Consider the following 25,902-nt stretch of genomic DNA (forward strand, 5'->3'; position numbering starts at 1 on the left):
GAGAAGGTACAAACCAAAAGTGCAATAATACTGGTTTTTATATTACCTACACAGTTACCTTTACCAGTATTATTCCTTCATATGGCTTGTAGTTAGTATCCTTTCATTTCAGCCTGCAGGACTGCCTTCAACATGTTGTGTAGAGCAAGTCTACTAGTAATAAACTCCCCCTAGCTTCAGTCTATTTAAAAATGTCTTCATTTCTTTTTCATTCTTGAAGGGTAGTTTTGCCAGATAGAGAATTCTTCATTGACAGATTTTTTTTTTCTTTCAGCACTTTAAACATGTTGTTTCACTGCCCTCTTGCTTCCTTGCTTTCTGATAAGAAATCAGCTGTTAATGTTATCTAGGATCCCTTGGATGTATATGATGAATCACTTCACTTGTTGCTTTCAAGATTCTCTCTTTGTCTCTTGAGTTTTGGCAGTTTGACTATTATATATCTCAGTGTGGATCTTTTTGAGTTTAACTTGCTTGGAGTTCACTGAGCTTCTTGGATTCATGCAGATTCATATATTTCATTGGATTTCCTTAGTTTTTTCAGTCATTATTTCTGTGAATAGTCTTCTGTCCCTTTCTCTCTCTTCTCCTTCTGAAACTCATATTATGCATATATTGGTCCACTTGATGGTGTCCCATAGGTCTCTTAGGTTCTGTTCACTTTTCTTCATTCTTTTTTCTTTCTACTTCTCAGCCTTGAAAATTTCAATTGTCCTATCTTCAGATTTGCAGATTCTTTCTTCTGCTGGCTCAAAACTGCTGTTGAACCCAGCTACTAAATTTTTTCACTTCAGTTTTGCACTTTTCTGCTCCATCATTTCTATTTGTTTCCTTTTTTATAATTTCTATCCCTTTATTGATATTCTCATTTTGTCTGGTTTCCTTTTGTTTTTTTGTACATGATTTCCTTTAGCTCTTTGAATATATTTAAGACAGCTGATTTAATATCTTGGTCTAGTAAGTCCAAAGACTGTGCTTCCTCAGGGACCTCACCTTAACTTAATTACCTCTGTGAAAACCCTATCTCTAAATATAGTCACCTTCTGAGGTACTGGCAGTTAGGTTTTCAACATAAGCATTTGGTGGGGGAACACAAATGCAGCCCCTAACTTGTGTTTTCTTTTTTTTAATTATGAAGGAAATTAATTTAACAAAATGGAAAAAGCAAATATTTTCACTAAAAATGCATTAGAGCTTCCTAACCAAAATATGTAAAGAATTGATAGATATTTACAAGGTCAAAACTCTGACTCTACTTGACAAGTGGTCTTAAAAAGGTAGGAAATGCAGATGTTAAACCAATACAAAGTAAAATATCAATTTGTAAAGAAAATGGAATTAACACTAGTCTCTAGTGCCAATTTTCACATGCTAAATGAACAAAAGTAAATAAAATGACAAGAGGATTGTGAAACAGATACATCTACATACTGATAGCCCAATCTTTCTGGCAAGCAATCTGTCAAAATGTTACAGAAGATACAGAAACGTTTTTTAACCTTTGTCCCTGTAGTTCCAAAGATGGGAAATACCCCAAGAGAGTAAAATCTTTTTTAAAATAGTAAGAGCACTGTTGTATTACTGAGACATTATTGGAAACAACTCAAATACACAGAACTGAGAATGAAGAGGCTAGAAATATGAGAACATTTTACAAATATATAAACTATGTAGACACAAGGAAATGTTCATGTAAAATAAGATTAAAGACTGGTGACAAGGGGCAGATGTAGATACAGGTGTGTGTGTGTGTATAAATCTCATGTTATTCCCTTAGTTAAAATTCTGCAGTGTCTCCTCCCCACATAGAGATTCACAAGGCACTTCATCGTCTTGTTCCTGCCACATTTCTAGACCAATTTCTCACCACTCCATTATTCACTCTACCGTCCACCCTTGCTAAAGTACTTGCAGCTTCTCAAATTTGGCATACCTTCTCCCGCCTCTTGCTTAGAATATTCCCCCAACTTCTTCTTGTAACAAATTCCAGCCAATTCTCCCTTTCAGACCTAACTCAGACAGCTGTGTTTGAACCCATCAGCCAGGGTTGTGCACTTCTCTGTACCTCCAATTATTCTGTACAATCCTTTATCATACCACTTCTTCCATAATAAGTGTTAATGTACATGCTTTTCTCCCACTGAACTGTGAGCTCTTTGAGGAAATCATTGTTCATATATGTGTCCTCAGAGTCTAGAACCATAAGAATAAAAGTTTGGTGGATGAAATGAATGATAAACAGTAAACGAAGATTTTTAAGAATGTGGATTTTTTTCTTGTAAAATTACATAGGCAATTTTAAAGTGACATTTTAAATAAATATGGATATTTTAAGTATAAACATATTTTCTTTTCAGGATAATTTTTCTTCAGGTTAGTCAGCAGCTTCTTAATGGCTATTGTTACATATCATCAGACTACAAGCTGACTTGCCTAAAGTCACCGAGCAAAAATGTTGCTATTGTCAACATTTTGCAAAAGTTGTCCTTTACATCGTGTCCTTAACATGCTCTCTCAAAACTGTTTATTCACAAACCTAACCCAGTCCTTAAGTTTTACATGAGAAATATAAACCAAGAAGCCAGATAATAAGATTAGGAAAGGAAGAACTTGATCCTTTCTCTTAGTGACTTAGATGCAGACAGGATATAAAACCTCCCACAGCTAGGATTTGCCTGCATGTAACTTACCATGTTGTATATAGGAAGGAAGGAATGACTCCCTGAGTGGGGAGAGGAGAGGGAAAAAGAAAAATCAGAATATTCTCTTGGGGCTTCTAAGACTTTCAAGAAATAAACCCCTTTCTAGTCAGTTTAATACTAACAACAGCTGCCGAGAGGAGGGGAAGTCCACACTGTGAGAAATTCAAACAGGCCTGGAGGTTTCTTTATGAGAGAAACTTCTCCTCTCACAAGTAAAAAGGGAAGGCTCTTATCGTCCCTGCGACAGAGTCAGTCACACTGGATAATTAAACAGAACACCCCGATTCTACAACCGAAAAGATTCAAGGGGGAGGCTGGGCCACACCTGTGAAAACTAAGAATTCCGCTTTGTAAAGTTCTTTGGGGTTACATCAGCATTTGAATCCCCTACGGACACAGAACTGGAATTTTTCAAGGCACAGGAAGTTAAAATTCTTGTCCAAAAAGGAATTGGTAACTGTTGACTTCAACTCTAGATCATCCTTGGCTCCATTCCCAGGGCTGTGAGAAACGCCTGCAATATCCTCTCACCGGGTTTCTGTTTCTCCTAAAAGCCTGGTCTAGCCATAAATGCAACGATCAATGGGATTTTCTCCTTCCCGCTGCCTGCTTCTTGAGAGAATGTGCTTGCTCTCAGACTTTGCATGACAAGTTCCTAAACGAAGCCCAGGAAACTAGTGTCTGGACGGGCCTGAGTTGGGCGCAGCGGCCCCAGCATGCTCGGAGGGGGCCCTACGCTACCATGGCAGAACAGTTTCACCACGAAGCAGGGTCAGGCGAGAGAAGCCCTCCCACTCCGCTTGCTATCTCAGAAAATTAGCCCCTTTTTGGGTAATAAATAAGATCTGGCCTCAGTGACTCCCAACTGACCCCAACACCTCCTTTCCCTTATCCGAAGGGCCTCTTTCCCAGTCACTGAAGCCCACGGCCCAGGGTTACCCCTAAGCCCACTGCCCTGGCCCTTCTGGGGCCGTCGTTCCCTACTGGCCTCACCCAAGCCTCGTGTGAAACCTGCAAAACGGGCCTCTCCGCTCACGGCCACCGCCGCTGAGAACCTTCCCACCCATCCCCAAAAGCACGGCCATCTCGGCTGGGGAGGCTGCGGGCCGCTCAGGGCACAGAGAGGAGCGATCCTGAGGGCACGGTCACTACCTTTCGCCCCCGAAGTGCTTCTCTTCGCCTCCGGCTGGATCGGCACTGGCAGCAAAGGTACCCAGCGGCAACACGAGCAGCACAAGCGAGCGTTGAGACCTCCGGGTATAACCTCCTCACTGAAGAAGGTTCTGGAAGACCGGTTGGCTGGGCATGCGCAGTACATGCACCTTGGGCCCAGCTGAGGTCGCTGCGTGTGAGGCCCCTGGAGCCAGGCAGCCCTTTGCAGACCCTGTCCAACTTCCAGACCTGCCGAGCCAGCTCCCAGCTCCTTCCCTCATGCGTGTGTGCTTACTGGGTGCCAGGCACTGTGTTCAGCACCATGCTCAGACGGGGACCGTTGCAGGCCTTCCTTGCCTAGTGGTGGAAGGAAATGTTAACCATAGGGTTGCAGGGAAACGTAGCGTTCCCGCGGACACGGGCTCAGCAAGGCCTCTGCAAGTGTGCGGTGAGAGCCCCTCTAGAGTTCAGGGAAGTCTTCCCAGGGAAATGATGTTGGCCTGGGTAACTATGGTGAGTAACTACTATGCAGGAGGGCAGGAATGAGGAGCATGCACAGTCGCTCCAGGCAGAAGAATGGCATGAGCAAAAACAGTGCCATGGGAAGGAGCATTGTCCCCTTTGAAAACTGAGATAAGCGCCGGGTGCAGTGGCTCACGCCTGCAATTGCAGCACTTTGGGAGGGCGGGCAGATCACTTGAGGTCAGGAGTTCGAGACCAGCCTGGGCAACATGGTGAAACCTGGTCTCTACCAAAAATACAGAAATTAGCCTGGCATGGTGGCGGGTGCCTGTAATCCCAGCTACTTGGGAGGCTGAGGCAGGAGAATCGCTTGAGCCTGGGAGACGAAAGTTGCGGTGAGCTGAGATTGCACCATTGCACTCCAGCCTGGGCAAAAAAAAACAAAACTCCGTCTCAAAAAGAACGAAAAGAAAAGAAGAGGAGAGGGGAAGGAGAAGGAGAAAAGAAAAGAAAACTGAGAAAAGACAAAGTGATGGGAACAGAGAGCTGTGCAAGAAGAGGCTAGAAAGGTGGGTAGCACCAACAGTGCTGGGCCTTAGTTCTTATAGTAAGAAATTTCCATCCTCCTTTCTTTGCTGGAAAGAATAGCCAGTAGCCCTGTGATGCTTTGCAGTTGACAATCTGTCTTTGGCATTAATCTTAACACCCTGTGAGGTCTAATAATTTTCTTAAATGAGGGAGATGAAGCTCACAAAAATTAAGTATTTTGCACACAGTCATTAAGTAGTAAAGCAGGAACGTGAACCTATTTCCACTCTATGCATTCCCACAGTCAGTACCAAAACTAAGCATGAGCAAATGGATAAGCTGTATCAATGGTCACCACATGTTTTCTTCAAAAAGAATTCTGTAATTCCATTTAAGTATTAATAATCTGTATAGAAGTCAGTCAAAAAATGTGCACCATGTGACATGAAATGCTAATATCCATTTTCCTCCAATTCTACAGCATGCATTGTCAATGGGAGGAGGGGTAAATTGCTCCCAAGAGGGACAAAAATCGGTTCTTGGAGAGCTAAATAATTTTAGACATTACAATGACTAGTGGCCTACCAAAGTTCAGCCCTACCCAACAAAATCTTATTTCTTGGCATTTGATTTCTCTCTTTAGGAAGAAATTAAATTTAGTTTTCAGTTCATTTTAATTTATTTTTTCTCAGAGCAAGGTGAAATGTGTGTGTGTGTGTGTGTGTGTCTGCGCGCGCGCGTGCGCACACACGCGCATGCAGTGCTGAGTCCATAATGAAAAAAAACTTTGAGAAACATTGTTTTACAATAATGAAATCTCCAATCTTTAGCTAGTCAACCAAAATAAAGATCACATTTCTTAACTTCCCCTACAGCTAGGTGTAGCCACGTGATTAAGGCCTGCCTCCATGGGAGGTGATAGAAAATGATGGGTGCAACTTCTAAGATGTCTAAAAAGAAGGGACATGCCCTTTTTCTGCCTTCTCATCATCCTATACTTGGAAATTGGACATGGTGGCAAGCCACCTTTGGCCATGTGCGTGAGGGCAGAAATCTAGAGATGGTGACAACACAAGAAAGGAGGAGCCTGGAAGACCTCATGGGAAAGAGCCACTATCCAAGTGCTAATACATCTACGTCTCTCAGGGAGAAATAAGCTTCTATCTTAGCCACTGTTTTCTGTTGTTGTTGTTTATTTTTTTATTTTTCCATAAGTTATTGAGATACAGGTGCTATTTGGTTACACGAATAAGTTCTTTAGTGGTGATTTGTGAGATTTCGGTTCACCCATCACCCAAGCAGTATACACTGCACCCTATTTGTAGTCTTTTATCCCTCACCCCACTCCCACTCTTCTTCACAAGTCCCCAAACTCCGTTGTATCATTCTTATGCCTTTGTGTCCTCATAGCTTAGCGCCCACATATCAGTGAGAACAGATGATGTTTGGTTTTCCATTCCTGAGTTACTTCACTTAGAATAATAGTCTCCAATCTCATCCAGATCACTGCTAATGCCGTTAATTCATTCCTTTTTGTGGCTGAGTAGTATTCTATCATGTATATATAAACCACAGTTTCTTTATTCACTCATTGATTGATGGGCATTTGGGTTGGTTCCATGATTTTGCAATTGTGAATTATGCTGCTATAAACATGCATGTGCAAGTACATTTTTCAAATAATGACTTCTTTTCCTCTGGGTGGACACCCAGTAGTGGGATTGCTGGATCAAAAATGGTAGTTCTACTTTTTAGTTCTTTAAGGAATCTCCACACTGTTTTCCATAGCGGCTGTGCTAGTTTACATTCCCACCAGCAGTGTAGAAGTGTTCCCTGAACACCAAGTCCACACCAACATCTGCTGTTTTTTGATTTTTTGATTATGGCCATTCTTACAGGAGTAAGGTGGTATCACATCGTGGTTTTGATGTGCATTTCCCTGATCATTAGTGATGAGCATTTTTTCATATGTTTGTTGGTCATTCGTGTATCTTCTTTTGAGAATTGTATATTGATGTCCTTAGCCTACTTTTTAATGGGATTGTTTGTTTTTTACTTACTGATTTGTTTGAGTTCATTCTAGATTCTGGATATTAGTCCTTTGTCAGGTATATAGATTGTGAAGATTTTCTCCCACTCTGTGGGTTGTCTGTTTACTCTGCTGACTGTTCCTTTTGCTGTGCAAAAGCTCTTTAATTTAATAGGGTCCCAGCTATTTATCTTCATTTTTATTGCATTTCTTAGCCACTGTTAACTTGGGTCTCTTACATGTAACTGACCCCTTATTCTAACCAATCTATTAATTTAAAAAATAATACTGTAGCAGGAATGATACAGAATGAGCTTACCACTAGTAGAAAATGACCTGGTCCCAGAGGAAATTAAGGTGCTTTAAGTTGTTAGGTGGGCAATATAAGAAAATATCAATGTAGCCATCTATTATACAGAAGGATATGCCATAAATAGTAAGGGAATTTGAAAAGCATATTATTTATCTGGACTTTAATATTTCCCATCTGGAAACCACATCTCCAACCTTTGTTGTATAACATTAGTATATTCATTATATAACCTATTCTTCACACAGGTGAGCAGCTGTGAATGTGCCAAAGGCTATCAGTGTTGCTAGTTTCACATCCCTTACTATAAACCACCCATTTATGTGAAATGGAAATAAAAACATGCAGAAATTCCCTTGGATCTGAGACTAGGGTTTCCCCCAGCACAGTCAAGTTTGTGGTTAATTTAGTTAGCTCAGCTAAAGATACTAGCCAATCGAGTTCAGGAGAGAAATGAATATCCTAAATAAATATGATCCCCAAAATGTGTTCTCTAAAGAATTTCTCAGGCTCAAAATCCAATACAGGAGTGACTTGGAGCTCCATTCTATCACTATGAAGAAAAGTGGTGTTCTTTTCCTCTTGGGCATCATCTTGCTGGTTCTGATTGGAGTGCAAGGTAAGGGGTTCTGAGTTAGGTTGTAAAGTAAGAGAAGTGATTCACTGTAAAAGAATCTTGATTAGCCAGATAAAGGTAAATGTTCTGCCTGCATTGAAGAGCAATATTTGGTCAGTCATAAAAGCTTCTCAGTGGCATGACCAGTTATCCAAAGTTCATAACTTCGATCTGCCAAGTCAAACACAAGTCTTTGTAGTCTAGGTGTATGAATTCCTAGTAAGTGTTCAATAAATGTTCATTGAACTGGGTAATAATGAGAACTCTATCTCCTAAATTATTTTCTTCTCCCTGATACTGTTTTTTGGGCTAACCAATTAAGGATCCAACCAATAATCAGAGAATTTGTCCCTAATCTATTTACTATCTTTGTTACCTTGGACAAATTACTTAATCTTTCTAGACCTCAGTTTCCTCATCGTCTGTAAAATAGAACTTTGTAGTTATACCTTTTCTGACTGCTACACAATGTATGGCATATAGTACAATAAGTACCAAGTAAATATATGAATTTAAGAATTAAGATAATGTATTTTAAGGGGTTTTCAAAAATTTAAAACACTATTGAAAAGCAAGGCAGTGGGGAGGAGAGAGGATGAGGATGGAAGTGGTGATTGGTTAAAAGGAGTGCTTTCTATTCAACACCAACACCAGTTCCATTTCCTAAGGTCAGATAATAAATAATAGATGGTTTAGGAGTTGCTTAAGAAACTGTGATCAGCATAGCATACATGAATTAGTTATCTGTTTGTCTTGTGATAGACATTTATTAAATATCGTGAAAGTCTCTTTTTCTCCCAAGGACATATGGTGTGGTAGTTAAGAGCAACGTCTTTGGACTCAGAGAGATCTGGGCTAAAACCTTGCCTCTGCTCCCTAAAAGCTGTATGACTTTATTCTTAATCTTTCTGAACCTTAGTTTCTTTATGTATAAAATAGAGATGATACCTCCTTCAAAGGTTTGTGGTGATGATTTTTAGGCACTCGGTAAATGACAGCAATAATCATACTCAGTCAAGTGTATCATTTTGATAAATCACCTAAACTGAAACATTGGCCTATACTGATGTGTTCTATCTTTTTCTTTCCCTCAGGAACCCCAGTAATGAGGAATGGTCGCTGTTCCTGCATCAGCACCAACCAAGCGACTATCCACCTGCGATCCCTGAAAGACCTTAAACAATTTGCCCCAAGCCCTTCCTGCGAGAAAATTGAAATCATGTAAGTAACAACCCAGCTAACATGCATGAACCTTATTGGCAAGAACATTAAATTTAATGAGTTTTACCCTTGGAGTGCTTGCCCATAGAAACACTTAAAAATCAGATGGTTAGCCCCTCCATAAGTTTGGGCAGCTCCTTTCTTTTCTACTCCTTAAAAATGCAAGGAATTTCTGGTAGATTAGGCCCCACGAATGAGACACGTTTGTTGTACAAAATGTTTAATGCAGATAACACAATAGAAGAAAATAAAAATCACTCATAATTCTACCCTCGAGTGACAAATACTGTTAACCCCTTAGTATACAGTTTTCTAAATCTCCCTTACTTGCTTCGTGTGCACATAACATAGATATGTATTTACATACACATATATAAACACAAAAATGAAATCATATACTATACACTGTTTTGTAATCCGCTTTTTCATTAACACCATATCATGAACATTTTCTCATGTCAGTAAATCTCTAATAATGTAATTTTTACCTAATGTCATTTTTAATGGCCAAACTGTATTTCATCATATGGATAAACCATAATTTATATGACCAGGATTGTTGTTGGAAATATAGATTATTTCCAAATTTTTACTGCTAAAATAAAACTTCTTATGGCAGTATTGTGTCTGTAATTCTTTCCTTTCTAGAGATTAGAATTGCTAGGTTAAAGGATGTGTGCATATTTTGTCTTTATAAATCATCCTTGACTACTCTTATTCTCAGACTATACAGAAAAATTAAAGAAATATTTAAATTATTTCCAGACAGTCTACTGTAAGTAATTTTTAAAATTTAACCAGGGCTGGGTGCGGTGGCTCACACCTGTAATCCCAGCACTTTGGGAGGCTGAGGCGGGCAGATCATGAGGTCAAGAGATCGAGACCATCCTGGCCAATGTGGTAAAACCCCGTCTCTACTAAAAATACAAAAATTAGCTGGGTGTGGTGGCGTGTGCCTGTAGTCCCAGCTATTCGGGAGGCTGAAGCAGGAGAATTACTTGAATCCAGGAGGTGGAGGTTGCAGTAAGCTGGGATCGCATCACTGTACTCCAGCCTGGCAACAGAGCGAGATTCTGTCTCAAAAAAAAAAAAAAAAAGAAAAAGAAAATTTCAACCAGTGACTCATCTTGTCCTAGGAAATAATTTAAAGTAGTTTCATTAGAAAATTCAGCAAAATTCATACTGGTTTTCATTATTTCTGAGAAAAAGCATTTAAATTATTAATGAGAAAAAACTATCTCATTGCTATTTCTTTGGCAGTGCTACACTGAAGAATGGAGATCAAACATGTCTAAACCCAGATTCAGCAGATGTGAAGGAACTGATTAAAAAGTGGGAGAAACAGGTTGGTGAAAAGGAGGATCAAAATTTTCTTTCTTTGAGAAATTAACTTTAGAAGACAAAGAATCTGCTTTTTCATGAACACTATAAGAATACATAACTTTTGAGAATACATTTTTCATTCAAATTATGGTGCTTCTATTTTGTTCCTAGGACAAAATTAGGTTACCTCATATAGTATCCCCTCTCTGTCTCCCACCGGAAGAATGTGTGTTCCTTGAGGGTACAGAGCTTGTCCTTATTTAATACAATAAATATGTAATGAATTGAATGGTAGACACAGGATACAAAGATAATAAGGTATAGTCCCTTCCTGTTGTAGTGCATATGCTAATAATTATAGTACAATGTGAAAAATATAAAAGTATGCACAAGAATCTTGACGACATAGAGGAGGGAGTACTTAACTTTGCTGGGGGAATGGGGCAGGAGAAAGTGTTAAGGAAGATTTCTCATGTCAGGTGATATTTGATTTGGGTCTTGAAGAATAAATAATTTGCCAGGAAGGTAAGGACAGCATGAGCAGAAGAGTAGAATCATGAGAGAACCTGCTGTGTTCAGGGAGCCTCCATTAATGTGGCTGGAGTTTGTGTGAAGAGAGTGAAGGGACTGAGGCAGAAAAGTAGATCAAGACAAAGCGGGAGGAATCCTGCGTGGCATACTAAGGAGTTGGATTTGAAGAGAGCCACAGAATATGTGGGTGGGAGATTGGGTTCTGGAGTCTCACACACTGGAGGTTCTGCCACATACTAGCTGTCCAGATTTGGGAAAGTCACCGTCTCCAGAACTCAGCCTCCTCCTAAGTAAAACGTGGATGATAATAGTGCCAACTTCAGAGGGTTGTAGCTGGGGCAGGTGAGTGGTAAGCAAGGTTGCCAGGAGAATGTAATAAGCCAGAAGAATAGACAAAAGACAGCCAGTTTGAAGGCTGTTGCCTCCTCCTCAAAGTGAGCAAAGTAGAAAGAATCTAAGGCAGCCTCTCTGAGAGTGAAGTGACTTTAATTTGGTTTTGAGGGTATGAGAGTATGATCAGGAGAGTCCAAATATAAGGAAGTAAAAATGGTAAGATTCAGAAACATCGCCCTTTTTCCCTTTTTTCTCACAGGTCAGCCAAAAGAAAAAGCAAAAGAATGGGAAAAAACATCAAAAAAAGAAAGTTCTAAAAGTTCGAAAATCTCAACGTTCTCGTCAAAAGAAGACTACATAAGAGACCACTTCACCAATAAGTATTCTGTGTTAAAAATGTTCTATTTTAATTATACCATGATCATTCCAAAGGAGGATGGCATATAATACGAAGACTTGTTAATTTGACTAGAAAATTTAAAACATTACTCTGAAATTGTAACTAAAGTTAGAAAGTTGATTTTAAGAATCCAAACATTAAGAATTGTTAGAAGCTATGATAGTCTTTGTTCTTCTACCACCCACCAGTTGAATTTCATCATGCTTAATGCTGTGATTTTAGTAATACCCATGTCTACACAGATGTTCACCCAGCCACATCCCACTCACAACATCTGCCTGGAAGAGCAGCCCTAGGCTTCCAAGCACTGCAGCCTCCAGAGAGTATCTGAGGCACATGTCAGCAAGTCCTAAGCCTGTTAGCATGCTGGTGAGCCAAGCAGTTTGAAATTGAGCTGGACCCACCAAGCTGCTGTGGCCATCAACCTCTGTATTTGAATCAGCCTACAGGCCTCACACACAGTGTGTCTGAGAGATTCATGCTGATTGTTGTTGGGTATCACCACTGAAGATCACCAGTGTGTGGCTTTCAGAGCCTCCTTTCTGGCTTTGGAAGCCATGTGATTCCGTCTTGCCCACTCAGGCTGACCATTTTATTTCTTTTTGTTCCCCTTTGCTTCATTCAAGTCAGCTCTTCTCCATCCTACCACAACTCAGTGCCTTTCTCCTCTCCAGTGCACCTGTCACATGCTCTGATTTATCTGAGTCAACTCCTTTCCCACCTTGTCCCCAACACCCCACAGAAATGCTTTCTTCTCCCAATTCATCCTCACTCAATCCAGCTTAGTTCAAGTCCTGCCTCTTAAATAAACCTTTTTGGACACACAAATTATCTTAAAACTCCTATTTCACTTGGTTCAGTACCACATGGGTGAACACTCAATGGTTAACTAATTCTTGGGTGTTTATCCCATCTCTCCAACCAGATTGTCAGCTCCTTGAGGGCAAGAGCCACAGTATGTTTCCCTGTTTCTTCCACAGTGCCTAATAATACTGTGGAACTAGGTTTTAATAATTTTTTAATTGATGTTGTTATGGGCAGGATGGCAATGAGACCATTGTCTCAGAGCAGGTGCCGGCTCTTTCCTGGCTACTCCATGTTGGCTAGCCTCTGGTAACCTCTTACTTATCTTCAGGACACTCACTACAGGGACCAGGGATGATGCAACATCCTTGTCTTTTTATGACAGGATGTTTGCTCAGCTTCTCCAACAATAAGAAGCACATGGTAAAACACTTGTGGATATTCTGGACTATTTTTAAAAAATATACAGTTTACCGAAAATCATATAATCTTACAATGAAAAGGACTTTATAGATCAGTCAGTGACCAACCTTTTCCCAACCATACAAAAATTCCTTTTCCTGAAGGGAAAGGGCTTTCTCAGTAAGCCTCAGCTTTTTACGATCTAACAAGATAGCCACCAAGATTCTTTTCAAAACTTATTTTAGGCAAATATGAGTTTTATTGTCTGTTTACTTGTTTCAGAGTTTGTATTGTGATTATCAATTACCACACCAGCTCCCATGAAGAAAGGGAACGGTGAAGTACTAAGCGCTAGAGGAAGCAGCCAAGTCGGTTAGTGGAGGCATGATTGGTGCCCAGTTAGCCTCTGCAGGACATGGAAACCTCCTTACAGAGGAGGTTCAGTGAATTTTGTAGGAGAGGTTGTCTATGGCCAGAATTTAAACCTATACTCACTTTCCCAAATTGTATCACCGCTCACACTGCTGATGATTTAGAGTGCTGTCCAGTGGAGATCCCACCAGAACGTTTTATCTAATCATGAAACTCCCTAGTTCCTTCCGTGTAACTTCCCTGAAAAATCTAAGTGTTTCATAAATTTGAGAGTCTGTGACCCACTTACCTTGCATCTCACAGGTAGACAGTATATAACTAATAACCAAAGACCACATATTGTCGCTGACACACACGTTAGAATCATTTATCATATATATACACACACACATATACTCTCAAAGCAAATAATGTCTAACTTCAAAACAGTATTGACTTGTATACCTTGTAATTCGAAATATTTTCTTTGTTAAAATAGAATGGTATCAATAAATAGACCATTAATCAGAAAACAGATCTTGATTATTTTTGTCTTGAACATACCCTTCAACTATTGAATGTTTAATAGTAAATCTCATATGTCCTTATTATTTACTTTTCAGCTTTCTCTCAAAGTGTAACACTAATTGAGATAACACATGAAAGCTCTTTAAAGGGCCGATCAGGGACAGGAAAAAAAAAAAACCTATGGAAAGTATGACAACAGTGACTTACAACAACATTGATTTAAAAGAGTTATGTGGGGCTGGGCGCGGTGGCTCATGTCTATAATCCCAGCACTTTGGGAGGCCGAAGTGGGCGGATCACTTGAGGTCAGGAGTTTGAGACCAGCCTGGCCAATATGGTGAGAGCCCGTCTGTACTAAAATTACAAAAATTAGCTGGGCATGATGGCATGTGCCTATAGTCCCAGTTACTTGGGAGGCTGAGGCAGGAGAATCGCTTGAACTCGGGAGGCGGAGGTTGCAGTGAGGCAAGATCATGCCACTGCACTCCAGCTTGAGCAACAGAGTGAGACTCTGTCTAAAAAAAAAAAAAAAAAGCGTTATGTGGAATTCAATCTATTTCCTAATCCTCAAGAGTAACACTATTCCAATGAGGTGTGTACCCAGGAAGCCAACGCGTCTTCTTTTCTATCCATAAAATTGTATGTGTTTAAATATTGTAAAGCCTCAAGTAGTTATGATGGAGACCTAAACACTGAATGAATTATTTAAGGGTCCAGGAAACTTGGGCTGGAGGCATTATGCAGCATGGAGTCTCTAAGAAGGTTGAGAGAGGAACGAAGAGCATCAGCCTATACACTTGATGTACACTTTAGAGGCAAGACAGGTGTAATATTCGGGCAGATAACAGCTGCTAATGGTAGACATGAATTCTCACAAGGGCCTTCATCTGAGAGACAGCAGGACCCTGGAAGGAGCTAAGATCCTGGATTCTGAGATATCCTGGTTAGAATCAGGGGCCCACTACTTATTAACTGTGTGACCCTGGTTAAAGTATAATATTTAACTTCCCAGTGCATCATTTTCCTCACTCCGGATTGTTGTGAGGAGCAGGTTCAGCGTAGGTCTTGGTGCAGAGAAAGTCCTCAATGTTTGTCCCAGATCCTCCCTAACCACTTACCTCTGCTGCATCTTCCTTGCAGCTGATGGATCCCACATCTCACATAGAGAGAAATGTTTCCAGCACTGAAAAAACATGTTGGAGAAATGAGACTAAAAGGCTTCCTGACCAGTTCTCAATACCGGTATTTTATAATCCTAGTCCAGGCCATCATTGTCTCTTTCCTGGGCTACCTCAGTAGCCTGCTGTTTTCCCTGTTGGCTCTTCTTCCCAACATTTCTCTTGCTTCCCTAACTTCCATGACAACCAGAATAATCTTTTTAAAAAATAACTTACAGAATGCTGCCACCTTGCTTAAAATCCTGCAGCTTAGCATTAAGTCAAAACATACCATGAGCTGGCCTCACATAAGCTGGGAACTGCCTGCTTCTCTGATCATGCTCCCTCTACCCTCCCCTCCTTTGTCAAGCCTCAGCATCACCTTTTTTCTGTATGTCTCTTGAGCACACCAAATTCATTGCCTTCTGGGGTGTTTGTTCCCTGTGGTTCTGGGTTGTACTATATCAACTTGGTTAGTCTTACAACTACATTTCCCAGAATCTCCTTCCCTGTGTGGTTCTAGGTTATAGTTAGCCAAAGAAGAACTCACGTGAGATTTGGAAATCAAAAGTGAAGGAGTGACCCTTAATCTTGATTAGACATATTGACAGACACACTGGTAGCCAGTGGATCCCAGCTTGTCCTTGCTCTTTTCCTCCACGTTCAGCTTATGCTCAGGACTGCTGGCCTCATGATCAGTGATGGTCCCAGGTCCCCCACCCAGATATTTGGCAGTGGACCCACAGAGGCGGTAATTACACAGAAGCAACAGCTCCCGTAGACCCTAGCAGCCCCAATTTGGCGCGGAACAGGCTTAACTTCTTGGATTTTTCTCACAAGCTCTATTTGTCCAACTGTCCTGGTGCTTCTGATGGACCAGTAACTGATTCTTCCTCTGATCCCCTGACTCTCCCTTCTAGATGTTCACTCCCTGAGATCCTCCCTCATCTGTGAGATCTGAATCCTATAGTAAATTTTTATCCTCATAATACTCATAGTGGCTCTGCTTCCCTGAAACACCTGGGCCTACACACACTTCTTTGCATGGCGGTTCTTGCCTCATCACTTAAGTCTCAGTTTAAATGTCACTTCACAGAGTCTCCTTCTCTTATGACCCTTAGTAAAATAACCACTCTTTCCCCAGACTCTCTCTCTGGTAGTGGTAGTGGTTCTGATGTGTGTACTTTATGGAGTTGATGAAAATATTTAGAACTTACATTTTTGTCTAAAAAATAAGAAAGAACTGAAAATTGACTGTAAATCATTTGTCATGTGCTAATTTCCTGAGGAAAAGGTGAGATCTCCACAACTGAGGGGCTGGCATGTGCCCTCACTCAGTCATTCACCTTCTGCAGATTGCAACATGAGTTTCCATTTATGTGCACGTAGTTAAGGGGATTTAAGGATTACAAGACAGAGTGCTCACTAAGCCAACCTTCACAAAATGAGCAAGTGGCTCTAAAAGACTCCTGCTAAGAAATTCCTGTGGAAGATTATATTAATAATGCTAATATAAACTAACAAGAGAACAAAACATACATAGATGGGATGGCTGTTCTAATTTTAACTAGAAGGGTACACAATTTTAAAAATCTGGTGGCTAGAGTCTGTTTCATTTTCTTTTATCAGGATTAGATATAATGATCAAATCATCACAATCTGAAATTACCTTTTAAAATAATGTGTGTACTTATATCTTCCCTCCTACCCTACCACATGTACAAATTTAGGTTCCTTGACCATGGAAACTTTGTCTTCCCCACTACTGCATGCCTAGGGCAGTGCCTGCACTTAGGAAGCACCTAATAGGTATTTTTTAGTTGATTGACATATGCTTCACCCTAAATTTTCATTTTGGGCCTTTTCCAAATCAATTTCAACTACTCTTGTCATGTTCATCTCATGCTCATTTCTGCCCTCAGCGTTGCTCATTCTTTTATTCGCCCTGTCCTACTTTCCACTCATCTGACTCCCACCCACACATGATTCAAGTCCCACTTTTCCCATGACTCCATCCCAGAATGCTCCTGGCCACACTGGTATCCACCTCCATGCCCTGTCATAAAATGACTTTAACTAGTAAGGATTGTTCTATGATTAAAATCTTCAATTATTTTGCTATACTAGAAAGCAGTCTGTGCCTGAACAAATTTTATACATTAAAGCAATGGATAAAAGACTCAGACGTATTTAATCTGTAAACTATTCTTATGAATTTAAATGCTAGTGGCCAGGTACCATGGCTCACGCCTGTAATCCCAGCCAAGGTGACTGGATGACTTGGGGTCAGGAGTTTGAGACCAGCCTGGCCAACATGGTGAAACTCTGTCTCTACTCAAATACAAAAATTAGCCGGGCGTGGTGGCACACGCCAGTAATCTCCACTACTTGAGAGGCTGAGGCACAAGAATCATTTGAACCCAGGAGGCGGAGGTTGCAGTGAGCTGAGATCGTGCCACTGCTCTCCAGCCTGGGCAACAAAGTGAGACTCTGTCTCAAAATAAATTAAATAAATAAATAAATGCTAGCCATCTCTAGGTCAGTTAACTGGGAGAAAGCTATTTGTAGTTGCTTTATCCTTACTGGGAAACTGGAAAGTTGCCTTCTTATTGGAAAGGAAGATAAAGAGAGACTACAATCACAGATACTTTAGGTACCGTCTCGTTTTTGGCCTAGATAGAGAGAAGATGAAATTAAATGAGAAAGAAAAACAGGCAACACTTCTTAATAGGGAGTGGAATTAGCTCCCAAGTCATCACAAGCCAAGAAGTCACTTGAGGCATTTTGATATCCCCATTGGTTTAAAGTTCTCAGGAGGGAACTTTAAACTTTGGACCCTACATTTTAAGGAGATGAATAAATCACAAAGGAACAGTCTAATCTAAGTCCATTAATAAGATTATGAACTGGGGCAAACTGACAAAAGATTAGAGGGAAAGGTGTCAAGTTATACATAACTAGTTGCTTTCTTTAAAAGTCTCCTATACAGATAAAAAAAAAAAACTCTTCCTTTAGATATAATATACTGTTTCAAGTCAACTGTTTTAATAAAGAATTTGTTTTGCTCAAAGAAAAAAAGAAGGAATGACTTGCTGGTATCTCCATCTCCAGAGAACTAAGTCTTGGCCTCTGCCTTCTGGTAGAGTGTAGAACCAAGTAGGTACAGCCATCTACCACCAGCTTTCTTTAACCATTGGAGTAGACAACCTGCATTTCCTCTGGAATGAAGAACTAAAAATCACAATCTATTACGTAAGAGGATACATGTCAAAATAAACTATATAACAGAGAGGGAAAAAAAATGTGTTGCTTAGAAGAAGAAATGCCAGCAATCACTTCTGCAATACTGAAAGCCTCAGAATTTACCTCAGGGCAGATGTCTCTTTTGTATGGAGCCTTTGATTAGGGAGAGACGGGCCTAGGACTTTTGATGGTATGGAAGTCAAAGCAAAACTAAGCTAAATTTCTCTGAATAATGGGGAAACAGGAATGATCTCTGGCAGCTAGGGAGAATGTTGGGGACCTTGGATCAGCAAAAAGAGAGACAGTGGAGGGGGACGAGAAGCGAGGGCCTGTACCAATGACAAAATCTGTCGACCCTGATAGATTTGTCCAGAGGCAAGGCCAAAAGTTTTCACTGCCCACGGGAGCAAAGAAATACATGGGCTTGTGGGGAAAACTCATAATAAAGCTGTAAAAGAGAGAGAGGAGGAAGAAAGTACAATAAAAGGCCGGGTGCGGTGGCTCACGCCTGTAATCTCAGCACTTGGGGAGGCCAAGGCGGACGGATCACGAGGTCAGGAGATCGAGACCATCCTGGCCAACATGATGAAACCCCATCTCTACTAAAACTACAAAAATTAGCTGGGCGTGGTGGCGCATGCCTGTAATCCTAGCTATTCAGGAGGCTGAGGCAGGAGAATCGCTTGAACCAGAGTTGGAGGTTGCAGTGAGCTGAGATCGTGCCACTGCACTCCAGCCTGGCAACAGAGTGAGACTCCGTCTAAAAAAAGAAAGAAAGGAAAAAAGAAAATACAATCAAAAATTAAATTAGCTTTAAGAAGGACTAGAATTCTCTATGAGATTTCTGTTCAGTTTGTGGGCATGTCAAATCATGTAACTTTCCAGTTAACAAGAAACTCATGAGCTCCCTCTAGTGGCTAATCTAACAGTTTTTTAAAACAATAGTCCAAACATCGCAGCTCACACCTGTAATCCCAACATTTTGAGAGGCTGAGGCGGGAGGATCACTCCCGCCCAGAAGTTTGAGACCAGCCCGGCCAACATAGCCAGACCCACCCATCCAGTCCCTCATTTCTACAAAAAAATTTAAAAATTAACCAGGCATGGTGGTGCACACCTATAGTCCCAGCCACTTGGGAGGCTGAAGCAGGAGGATAGTTTGAACCCAGGAGGCTGAGGTTACAGTAAGCCATGATTGTGCCACTGAACTCCAGCCTGAGTGACACAGCAAGACCCTGTCTCAAATAATAATAATAATAAAACAATATATTTTAATCAGAAAAGGATGAAGACATGACTGGCTTTTCCGAACACAGTCAATATCATTGGTTTCTAATGAGAAAGGATTCACATGTTAGTCACTTACTGATTTTCAGGTAAATTTTATCTGCGTATGTCCAAGATATTTTAAGTTCCTGCTTTAATAAATCACACAGTTGAAGAATTGCAAGAGTCATTAGAGATTATCCATGCATTCATTCATTCATTCAACAAATATTAACTGATTACCTACTATATGCATGCATTGCTCCAAGTGTACAGGGTAGACAATGAACAAAACAGTCTTCATTAAGCTCATATTCTAGTGCATAAAGACAGGCAATAAACAACTAAACTAGTAAATATAAGATATATTAGAGACGGATAAGGGCTATGGAGAAAATGAAGCAGGGGAAGGGAGTGTGGGGTGAGCAGAGGGCTGTGAGATCAGGGAAGACATCTCTAATAAGTTGTCATTTGAGCAGAGACTTGAAGACAATGAGAGAGCAAGGCTTGTGGTACTTGAATCAGAGGAAACAGCAAGTGTGAAGGCCTGAAGCTTGACACATTTAAGGCAGCTAGGGGATCATTGCAGGGTTGAAGGGGTGCAGAGTAAGCAAAGGGGAGAGTGATGGGAGAGGAGCCCAGTGAGATAGTGTGGGGTCAGATCATATAAGGTTTGGGGCTGCTATAACAAATTACCACAGCCTCGATGACTTCGACAACAAACATTTATTCTTCACAGTTCTGGAGGCTGGCAAGTCCAAAATCTAGGTGCCAGCAGATCTAGTATCTTAGTATTTGATGAGGCCCTCTTCTCGGTTTGCAAACAGATGTTTTCTCGTATCCTCACATGGCAGAGATCAGAGAGAAAGGAGGCAAGCTTTCTTGTGTCTCTTCTTTTAAGGATGATAATCTCATCATGAGGACTCCACCTTCATGAACTAATTACCTCCTAATACCATCCCATTGGGGGTTAGGGTTTCAACATATGAATTTGGGGGGACACAATCATGCAGTTCACAACAGCCTTCTATGCCACTGAAGAACTTCAGCTTTTACTCTGAGTGAGAAGGGAAGCTGGAAGAATAACCTGCTCCATTTAAGGCTCTCTCTGACCACTACATGGAAATACAGTGTAAGAGGGTAAGGGAAAATGCAGAGAGACCAGTTAAAGGTCAATTACCAAGTATGTTTCCAGAAGGGAGAGACCAACTGTGTCCAATGTTGCAGGTTGAGGTAAATAATGAAAATTGATGTGATTGGTGATCTTGATAAAAAACAGTTTCAGTGGAATGGTAGAAGCAAAAGATTGATAGGCAGTTTCTCAAAAGTTACACATAAACCTACCATATTGATCCAGTCATTCTATTCCTAGACATTTACCAAGATAAATGAACATTTATGTCCACATAGAGACTTGATGGCACGGCATGGTGGCTCAAGCCTGTAATCCCAACACTTTGAGAGGCCAAGGGGGGAGGATCACTTGAGGCCAGGAATTCAAGACCAGCCTGCACAACATCATGAGACCCTGTCTTTTATATATACATATATATATATTTGAGATGGAGTCTTGCTCTGTCACCAAGGTTGGAGTGCAGTGGCGTGATCGTGGCTCACTGCAACCTCCACCTCCTGGGTTCAAGCGACTCCCCTGCCTCAGCCTCCCAAGTAGCTGGGACTACAGGTGCGCACCACCACCCCCGGCTAATTTTTTGTATTTTTTAGTAGAGACGGAGTTTCACCATGTTGGCCAGGATGATCTCGATCTCCTGACCTTGTGATCCGCCCACCTCGGCCTCCCAAAGTGCTAGGATTACAGGCGTGAGCCACTGAGCCCATCCAAAAATATATATTTTTTAAATTAGCTGGGCATGGTGGCACACCACCTGTAGTCCCAGCTACTAGGGAGGCTGAGTTTAGGAGTTCAAGGCTGCAGTGAGCTATGATCATACCACTGCACTCCAACCTCGATGACAGAGCAACACCTTATCTCTTAAAAAGAGACTTGAACATGAATGTTCACAGCCAAAATTGGAAACAACCCAAATATCCAGCAACTAGTGAATGGATAAACAAATTGTGATATGTCTATATGACGGAATACTACTCAGGAATAAAAGGAGTGAATTATTGATACATACAACACCATGGATACATTTCAAAACAATTATGCTAAGTGAAAGAAGCTTGACCTCAAATAATAGGTACTGTATGATTCCATTTGTATACAATTCCAGCAAACACAGAATATCTTTGGTGACAGAAAGCAGATGTGTGTTTGTCTGGGGATGGTGAGGGACAAGGAACATTTGGGGATGATGGATATAGTCATTATTTTGACTGTGATGATGGTTTTATGGGTACATACATATGTCAAAACTTATCAAATTGTTCACTGGGTAGTTTGTTGCACATCAATTATGTCTTAATAAAGCTATAAAATAAATACATTATAATTTTAAAAATAAAGGATGGGATTTCACATGGAAGCAAAGATGTTGGCCATAGATACCCAAATTATTTAACATCTTAAAAATATACATTAAGTTAGCCACTCTTAGTCTTAGAGTTCTCATTTATCACAAACAAATCCTGCCTTCCATGCTGCTGGAGGTAAAATGAACTGACCTATATGCCCTCCTTAGAATAGCAATTAAAGCCTTTCATATCAGGATAATATAACCTCTCCCATCTCATTTTTCTCAGCTCTTTCCCTGCTGCACCCTGCCCTCCCAACCTTTAGTCACACCAAACTTGTGGCTATTGTTTCAATATACCAGACATTTTCAAGTACCTGTATACAGTCTTTTTTCTTTTCTTTTTCTTTTTTTTTTTTTTGAGACAAGATCTCACTGTATTGCCCAGGCTGGCGTGCAGTGCTTCACTGCAACCTCAACCTCCTGGGCTCAAGCAACCCTTTTGCTTCAGCCTCCTGAGTAGCTTGGACCACAAGCCTGTGCCACCATGCCTGGCTGATTTTTCAATTTTTTGGTAGAGATGGGGTCTCACTATATTGCCCAGGCTAGTCTTGAACTACCCAGCTCAAGTGGTTCTCCCACCTTGGCTTCCCAAAGTTCTGGGATTACAGGCTTGAGTGACCACACTTAGCCAGATTTTGTTTTGAGAATACTTTTTATACCCTCACTAAAACAACCTAGCCAAAAAAATTTAATTTAAATCTATGCTTTTTAAAAAAGATTTATTGCTTACATTTATTTTTTAACTTCACAGGTAACTGATATGATAATTAATAAATAAGTCATTCTCCAAAAGCAGCTGAATAACATGGTTTGTGGAGCATTCTTTATTTTGTGTGCAGGTGTGATTACGGAGTTGTTTTGTTTGGGGCTCATTTTATCATAGTCACAGATGAGGTTGGCGTTCTATAAAATTGCTTTGGTTAAGCAGAACACTATTGTCTGGCTATTTTGCTAGACCAGCAACCAGCTACCAGCTGTTAGGCTATGTTTTTTTCTCATGTAGTTACAATCAAGACTGTTTAGATTGAAATCTCATCTTCCTTACAGGCTATGAATTGAGGCAGTCAACCTCCCTGAGCTTGTTTTCTCTTCTGTAAAATGGAGATAACAATAGCACCTATTTGAGAGGGCTGTTCTGAGGATTAAATAAGTTAATACAAGTGCTTGAAATAGTGCCTGGCACAGGGTGGGTAATTAGGTTTTTTTTCTCTCTCTCTCTCTAATTGACAACACCCTACCTCATTCATTCAACCCTTATTGATTTTTTACACCTTGAGATTGTAGAAATGTATTCTCCTCTTCGAATTACCAGGATCTGAATTAAAAACTCTGACTGAGGAGTGCTTACAAAGCTTATAACAATGGTTGAATTTTAACGATTAATTGCATTTCTTAATGGTCAACATGATCACATTTTATCCAGCACTCTTTTCCCTTGTATGGGTCACGCTAAGTTGAAACAACCAAAACCAAAATAAAAACATACCTAAAATCATACGCATTAACTTATATGACCCTCGTTGCTCTTTTTTCCTCCTCTCTAAGAGGGAACAGTGCTATCTAGCTTCCACGGTTCTTTTCAGTTTTGTTTTGTTTTGTTTTGTTTTGTTTTTTTATACGGAGTTTCGCTCTTGTTGCCCAGGCTGGAGTGCAATGGTGCAATCCCGGCTTACCGCAATCTCCGCCTCCTGTGTTCAAGCGATTCTCCTGCCTCAGCCTCCCTAGTAGCTGGGATTACAGGCATGCGCCACCATGCTCGACTAATTTTGTAATTTTCGTAGAGACGGCGTTTCTCCATGTTGATCAGGCCGGTCTCGAACTCCTGACCTCAGGCCCGCCTCGGCCTCCCACAGTGCTGGGATTACAAGCGTCGGTTTCTAATTTTAGACTGCGGGATTAAAAATAAACGATTAATCCTCATTTATGTCCTTCATATGGGTGTCGGGATGACGACACATGCTAACACATGAAATGAAAAAATTTACCTTTCAGATCCTTTCAGAAACGCAAGGGAGTAGTAGTAGCATATGCCCAAGGGCGAGGGGCGGGACTGGGATGGCTGGCTCTCCGATACACCGCAGAGTATTTTGGCAACGAGAGTAATTTTGACATTCTGAGGCTTCCGTAGCATAGCTCGCTTTAGGAACCGCTAAGGTGTTGCCTGCCTAGAGTCCCATGCGCTGTTTCCGGTCATACCCGGAAACACGAGTCCAAGCTGCCGCTGGCAGGGATTGTGGGTTGCCGGCCGTCTGAGTTTTTTTTAAACTGCTCGCCCCGAAGCCTGTCTGCAGCCAAAATGTCCAGCAGAAACAACAACAAGCTGCCCAGCAACCTGCCGCAGTTACAGAATCTAATCAAGCGAGACCCGCCGGCCTACATCGAGGAGGTGGGAGTGCGGCGCGGCAGACGCTAGAGGCCGGATAGTGGATGGCTGAGACGCCGGTGGGGGAAAGCGTGGAGTGGGGCTGGGATCCAGGCTCGCCGCCTATTCTTGTTAGGTTCAGGGGTCCCTCCAGAGGGGAGAAGGGGTTGGGGAAGGGACATGCCTTAGGGTTCGTTCCCCACCTCTTGAAAATCTGTTGCCCCTTTGGATTTTCTACCTGCCCTGTAGACCCTGCTGCCGCTGAAACACCTTTAAAACCTCATTTTGTTTTAAGATAATTTTTCTTCGACCGCACGGAGGTGGAGAGAGAGAGAAACGGGCCGCACCCAACCACCAACTTCCACGCGGGTTTCTCAGCCTCTTTTCAGAAATCCCAAACTTGAATTAGTCGGTAACCCTTGATGAATCGCATGTTAGAATGCTTTCGATTGACGTCCGTTTCTGAGAGCAGGCTGTTACCCTGGACTGTGCCAGGAAAAAAGGGGGGGTGGTTTCTCAAGCACAAGGGACAGACTTGGGAGCTTAGTATATGTAGTTAAGCCAGGATTCAAACTTACCGGAGACTGGCATGACTCGGATGTCAGAATTTGCTTCGGGAAAAGATTAGGTTGAAAAATTAGGCCCTCATTGCGATGGGCTTTGTGTACTGACCTCATGTAAGTTGTGAACATTAGGGGTGTTTGAACCAAGTACCGACAAAATGAAAGTGGTTTTTGATATGTTAATTTGGCAGGTGCTTCCTTCAGACACCCATTTATCAGACAGGCATTAAACAGGTATCTCTGCTAGGCCTTTGCTGCAGTTACGTGTTTGTGTTTCTACCAGATTGTGATTTGTTCAGTGGCTAACACAATTACTCATTTTTTCATTGCCCTTCTCACTTCCCTCCTCCCTCAAATTTTCACATATATATATTTTATGAGTGCTTTTTAACACATGGCAATCTCAGTGTCTTAGGTCATCAGTAGAGAGAGCCTCTCCAAGGATCAAGGTAGTGGAAATAAAGAGTAGGAAACAAGTACAAGAAGTTAAGTAACATAGGCAAGGGTTTGAGATGCTTAAAGCGTTATATAGCCATTCGCAAAGAAAGTGCTAAGTTGAGAGTCCATATAATTCCGTTAGATAACTCCTACCCCTGACTGTGTTAACCAGTTGTGTAACCGAAGCAGGTTAATCGCTGAGCCCATGTGGGTATTTTAATATGTAAGAAGGGGATAATAACTACTTCTTTAATTCACTGAAGTATATATGCAAAATCACATATATAATAACTACTGTGTGTTGTTATTCTAGGTAAGCATTGGGGTACAGTAATGAATAAGACAGATAAGGCCGGGCGCAGTGGCTCACGCTTGTAATCCCAGCACTTTGGGAGGCCGAGGCGGGTGGATCACGAGGTCAGGAGATCGAGACCACGGTGAAACCCCGTCTCTACTAAAAATACAAAAAATTAGCCGGGCGTGGTGGCGGGCGCCTGTAGTCCCAGCTACTCGGAGAGGCTGAGGAAGGAGAATGGCGTGAACCCGGGAGACGGAGCTTGCAGTGAGCCGAGATTGCGCCACTGCACTCCAGCCTGGGCGACAGAGCGAGACTCCGTCTCAAAAAAAAAAAAAAAAAAAAGACAGATAAGAAAGCATTCTTCTCTTGGACTTACATTCAAGTGAGGGTAGACTTATTATGG

General features: G+C 41.3%; 3 protein-coding genes across 13 annotated transcripts in view; 2 read left to right on the forward strand and 1 right to left on the reverse strand.

Annotated features, from left to right (window-relative positions):
• ART3 (ADP-ribosyltransferase 3 (inactive)) overlaps nt 1-24,005 on the reverse strand; it is a 134,810-nt gene extending 110,805 nt beyond the window's left edge. For 7 of the 10 annotated variants that reach the window (XM_055297289.1, XM_055297287.1, XM_055297285.1 and 4 more), the window contains exon 1: nt 3,855-3,987. The gene's annotated coding sequence lies outside the window, so the exon portion shown is untranslated. Of the gene's footprint in view, nt 1-3,854; nt 3,988-14,810; nt 14,876-23,511; nt 23,727-23,823 lie in introns of those variants that run through there. The other 3 variants (XM_063610374.1, XM_055297281.2, XM_055297282.2) reach the window with 2 other exon arrangements.
• CXCL9 (C-X-C motif chemokine ligand 9) lies at nt 7,372-13,697 on the forward strand. The gene is made up of 4 exons (XM_055297292.2): nt 7,372-7,802; nt 8,894-9,020; nt 10,281-10,365; nt 11,467-13,697. The coding sequence occupies exons 1-4, from the start codon at nt 7,637-7,639 to the stop codon at nt 11,566-11,568; spliced, it is 480 nt and encodes a 159-aa protein (XP_055153267.2). The 5' UTR covers nt 7,372-7,636; the 3' UTR covers nt 11,569-13,697.
• A 4-nt stretch (nt 24,006-24,009) lies between the features above and the next one.
• Nucleotides 24,010-25,902, forward strand: part of SDAD1 (SDA1 domain containing 1) — a 40,939-nt gene continuing 39,046 nt past the window's right edge. The window contains exon 1 of one of the 2 annotated variants that reach the window (XM_055297300.2): nt 24,010-24,224. In XM_055297300.2, coding sequence (XP_055153275.1) covers nt 24,135-24,224 — 90 coding nt within the window. In that variant the 5' untranslated portion in view covers nt 24,010-24,134. The remainder of the gene's footprint in view (nt 24,225-25,902) is intronic. The other variant, XM_055297301.2, reaches the window with a different exon arrangement.

Source organism: Symphalangus syndactylus, chromosome 10 (genome assembly GCF_028878055.3).
Source record: "Symphalangus syndactylus isolate Jambi chromosome 10, NHGRI_mSymSyn1-v2.1_pri, whole genome shotgun sequence".
Lineage (NCBI taxonomy): Eukaryota > Metazoa > Chordata > Mammalia > Primates > Hylobatidae > Symphalangus > Symphalangus syndactylus.

Bases quoted from the DNA above. Each gene is read 5' to 3' on its own strand.
- CXCL9 (XM_055297292.2), top strand. From the start codon at position 7,637: ATGAATATCCTAAATAAATATGATCCCCAAAATGTGTTCTCTAAAGAA. The intron at 7,803-8,893 runs GTAAGGGGTTCT...TCTTTCCCTCAG, and splicing joins GGTTCTGATTGGAGTGCAAG to GAACCCCAGTAATGAGGAAT. The intron at 9,021-10,280 runs GTAAGTAACAAC...TTTCTTTGGCAG, and splicing joins TGCGAGAAAATTGAAATCAT to TGCTACACTGAAGAATGGAG.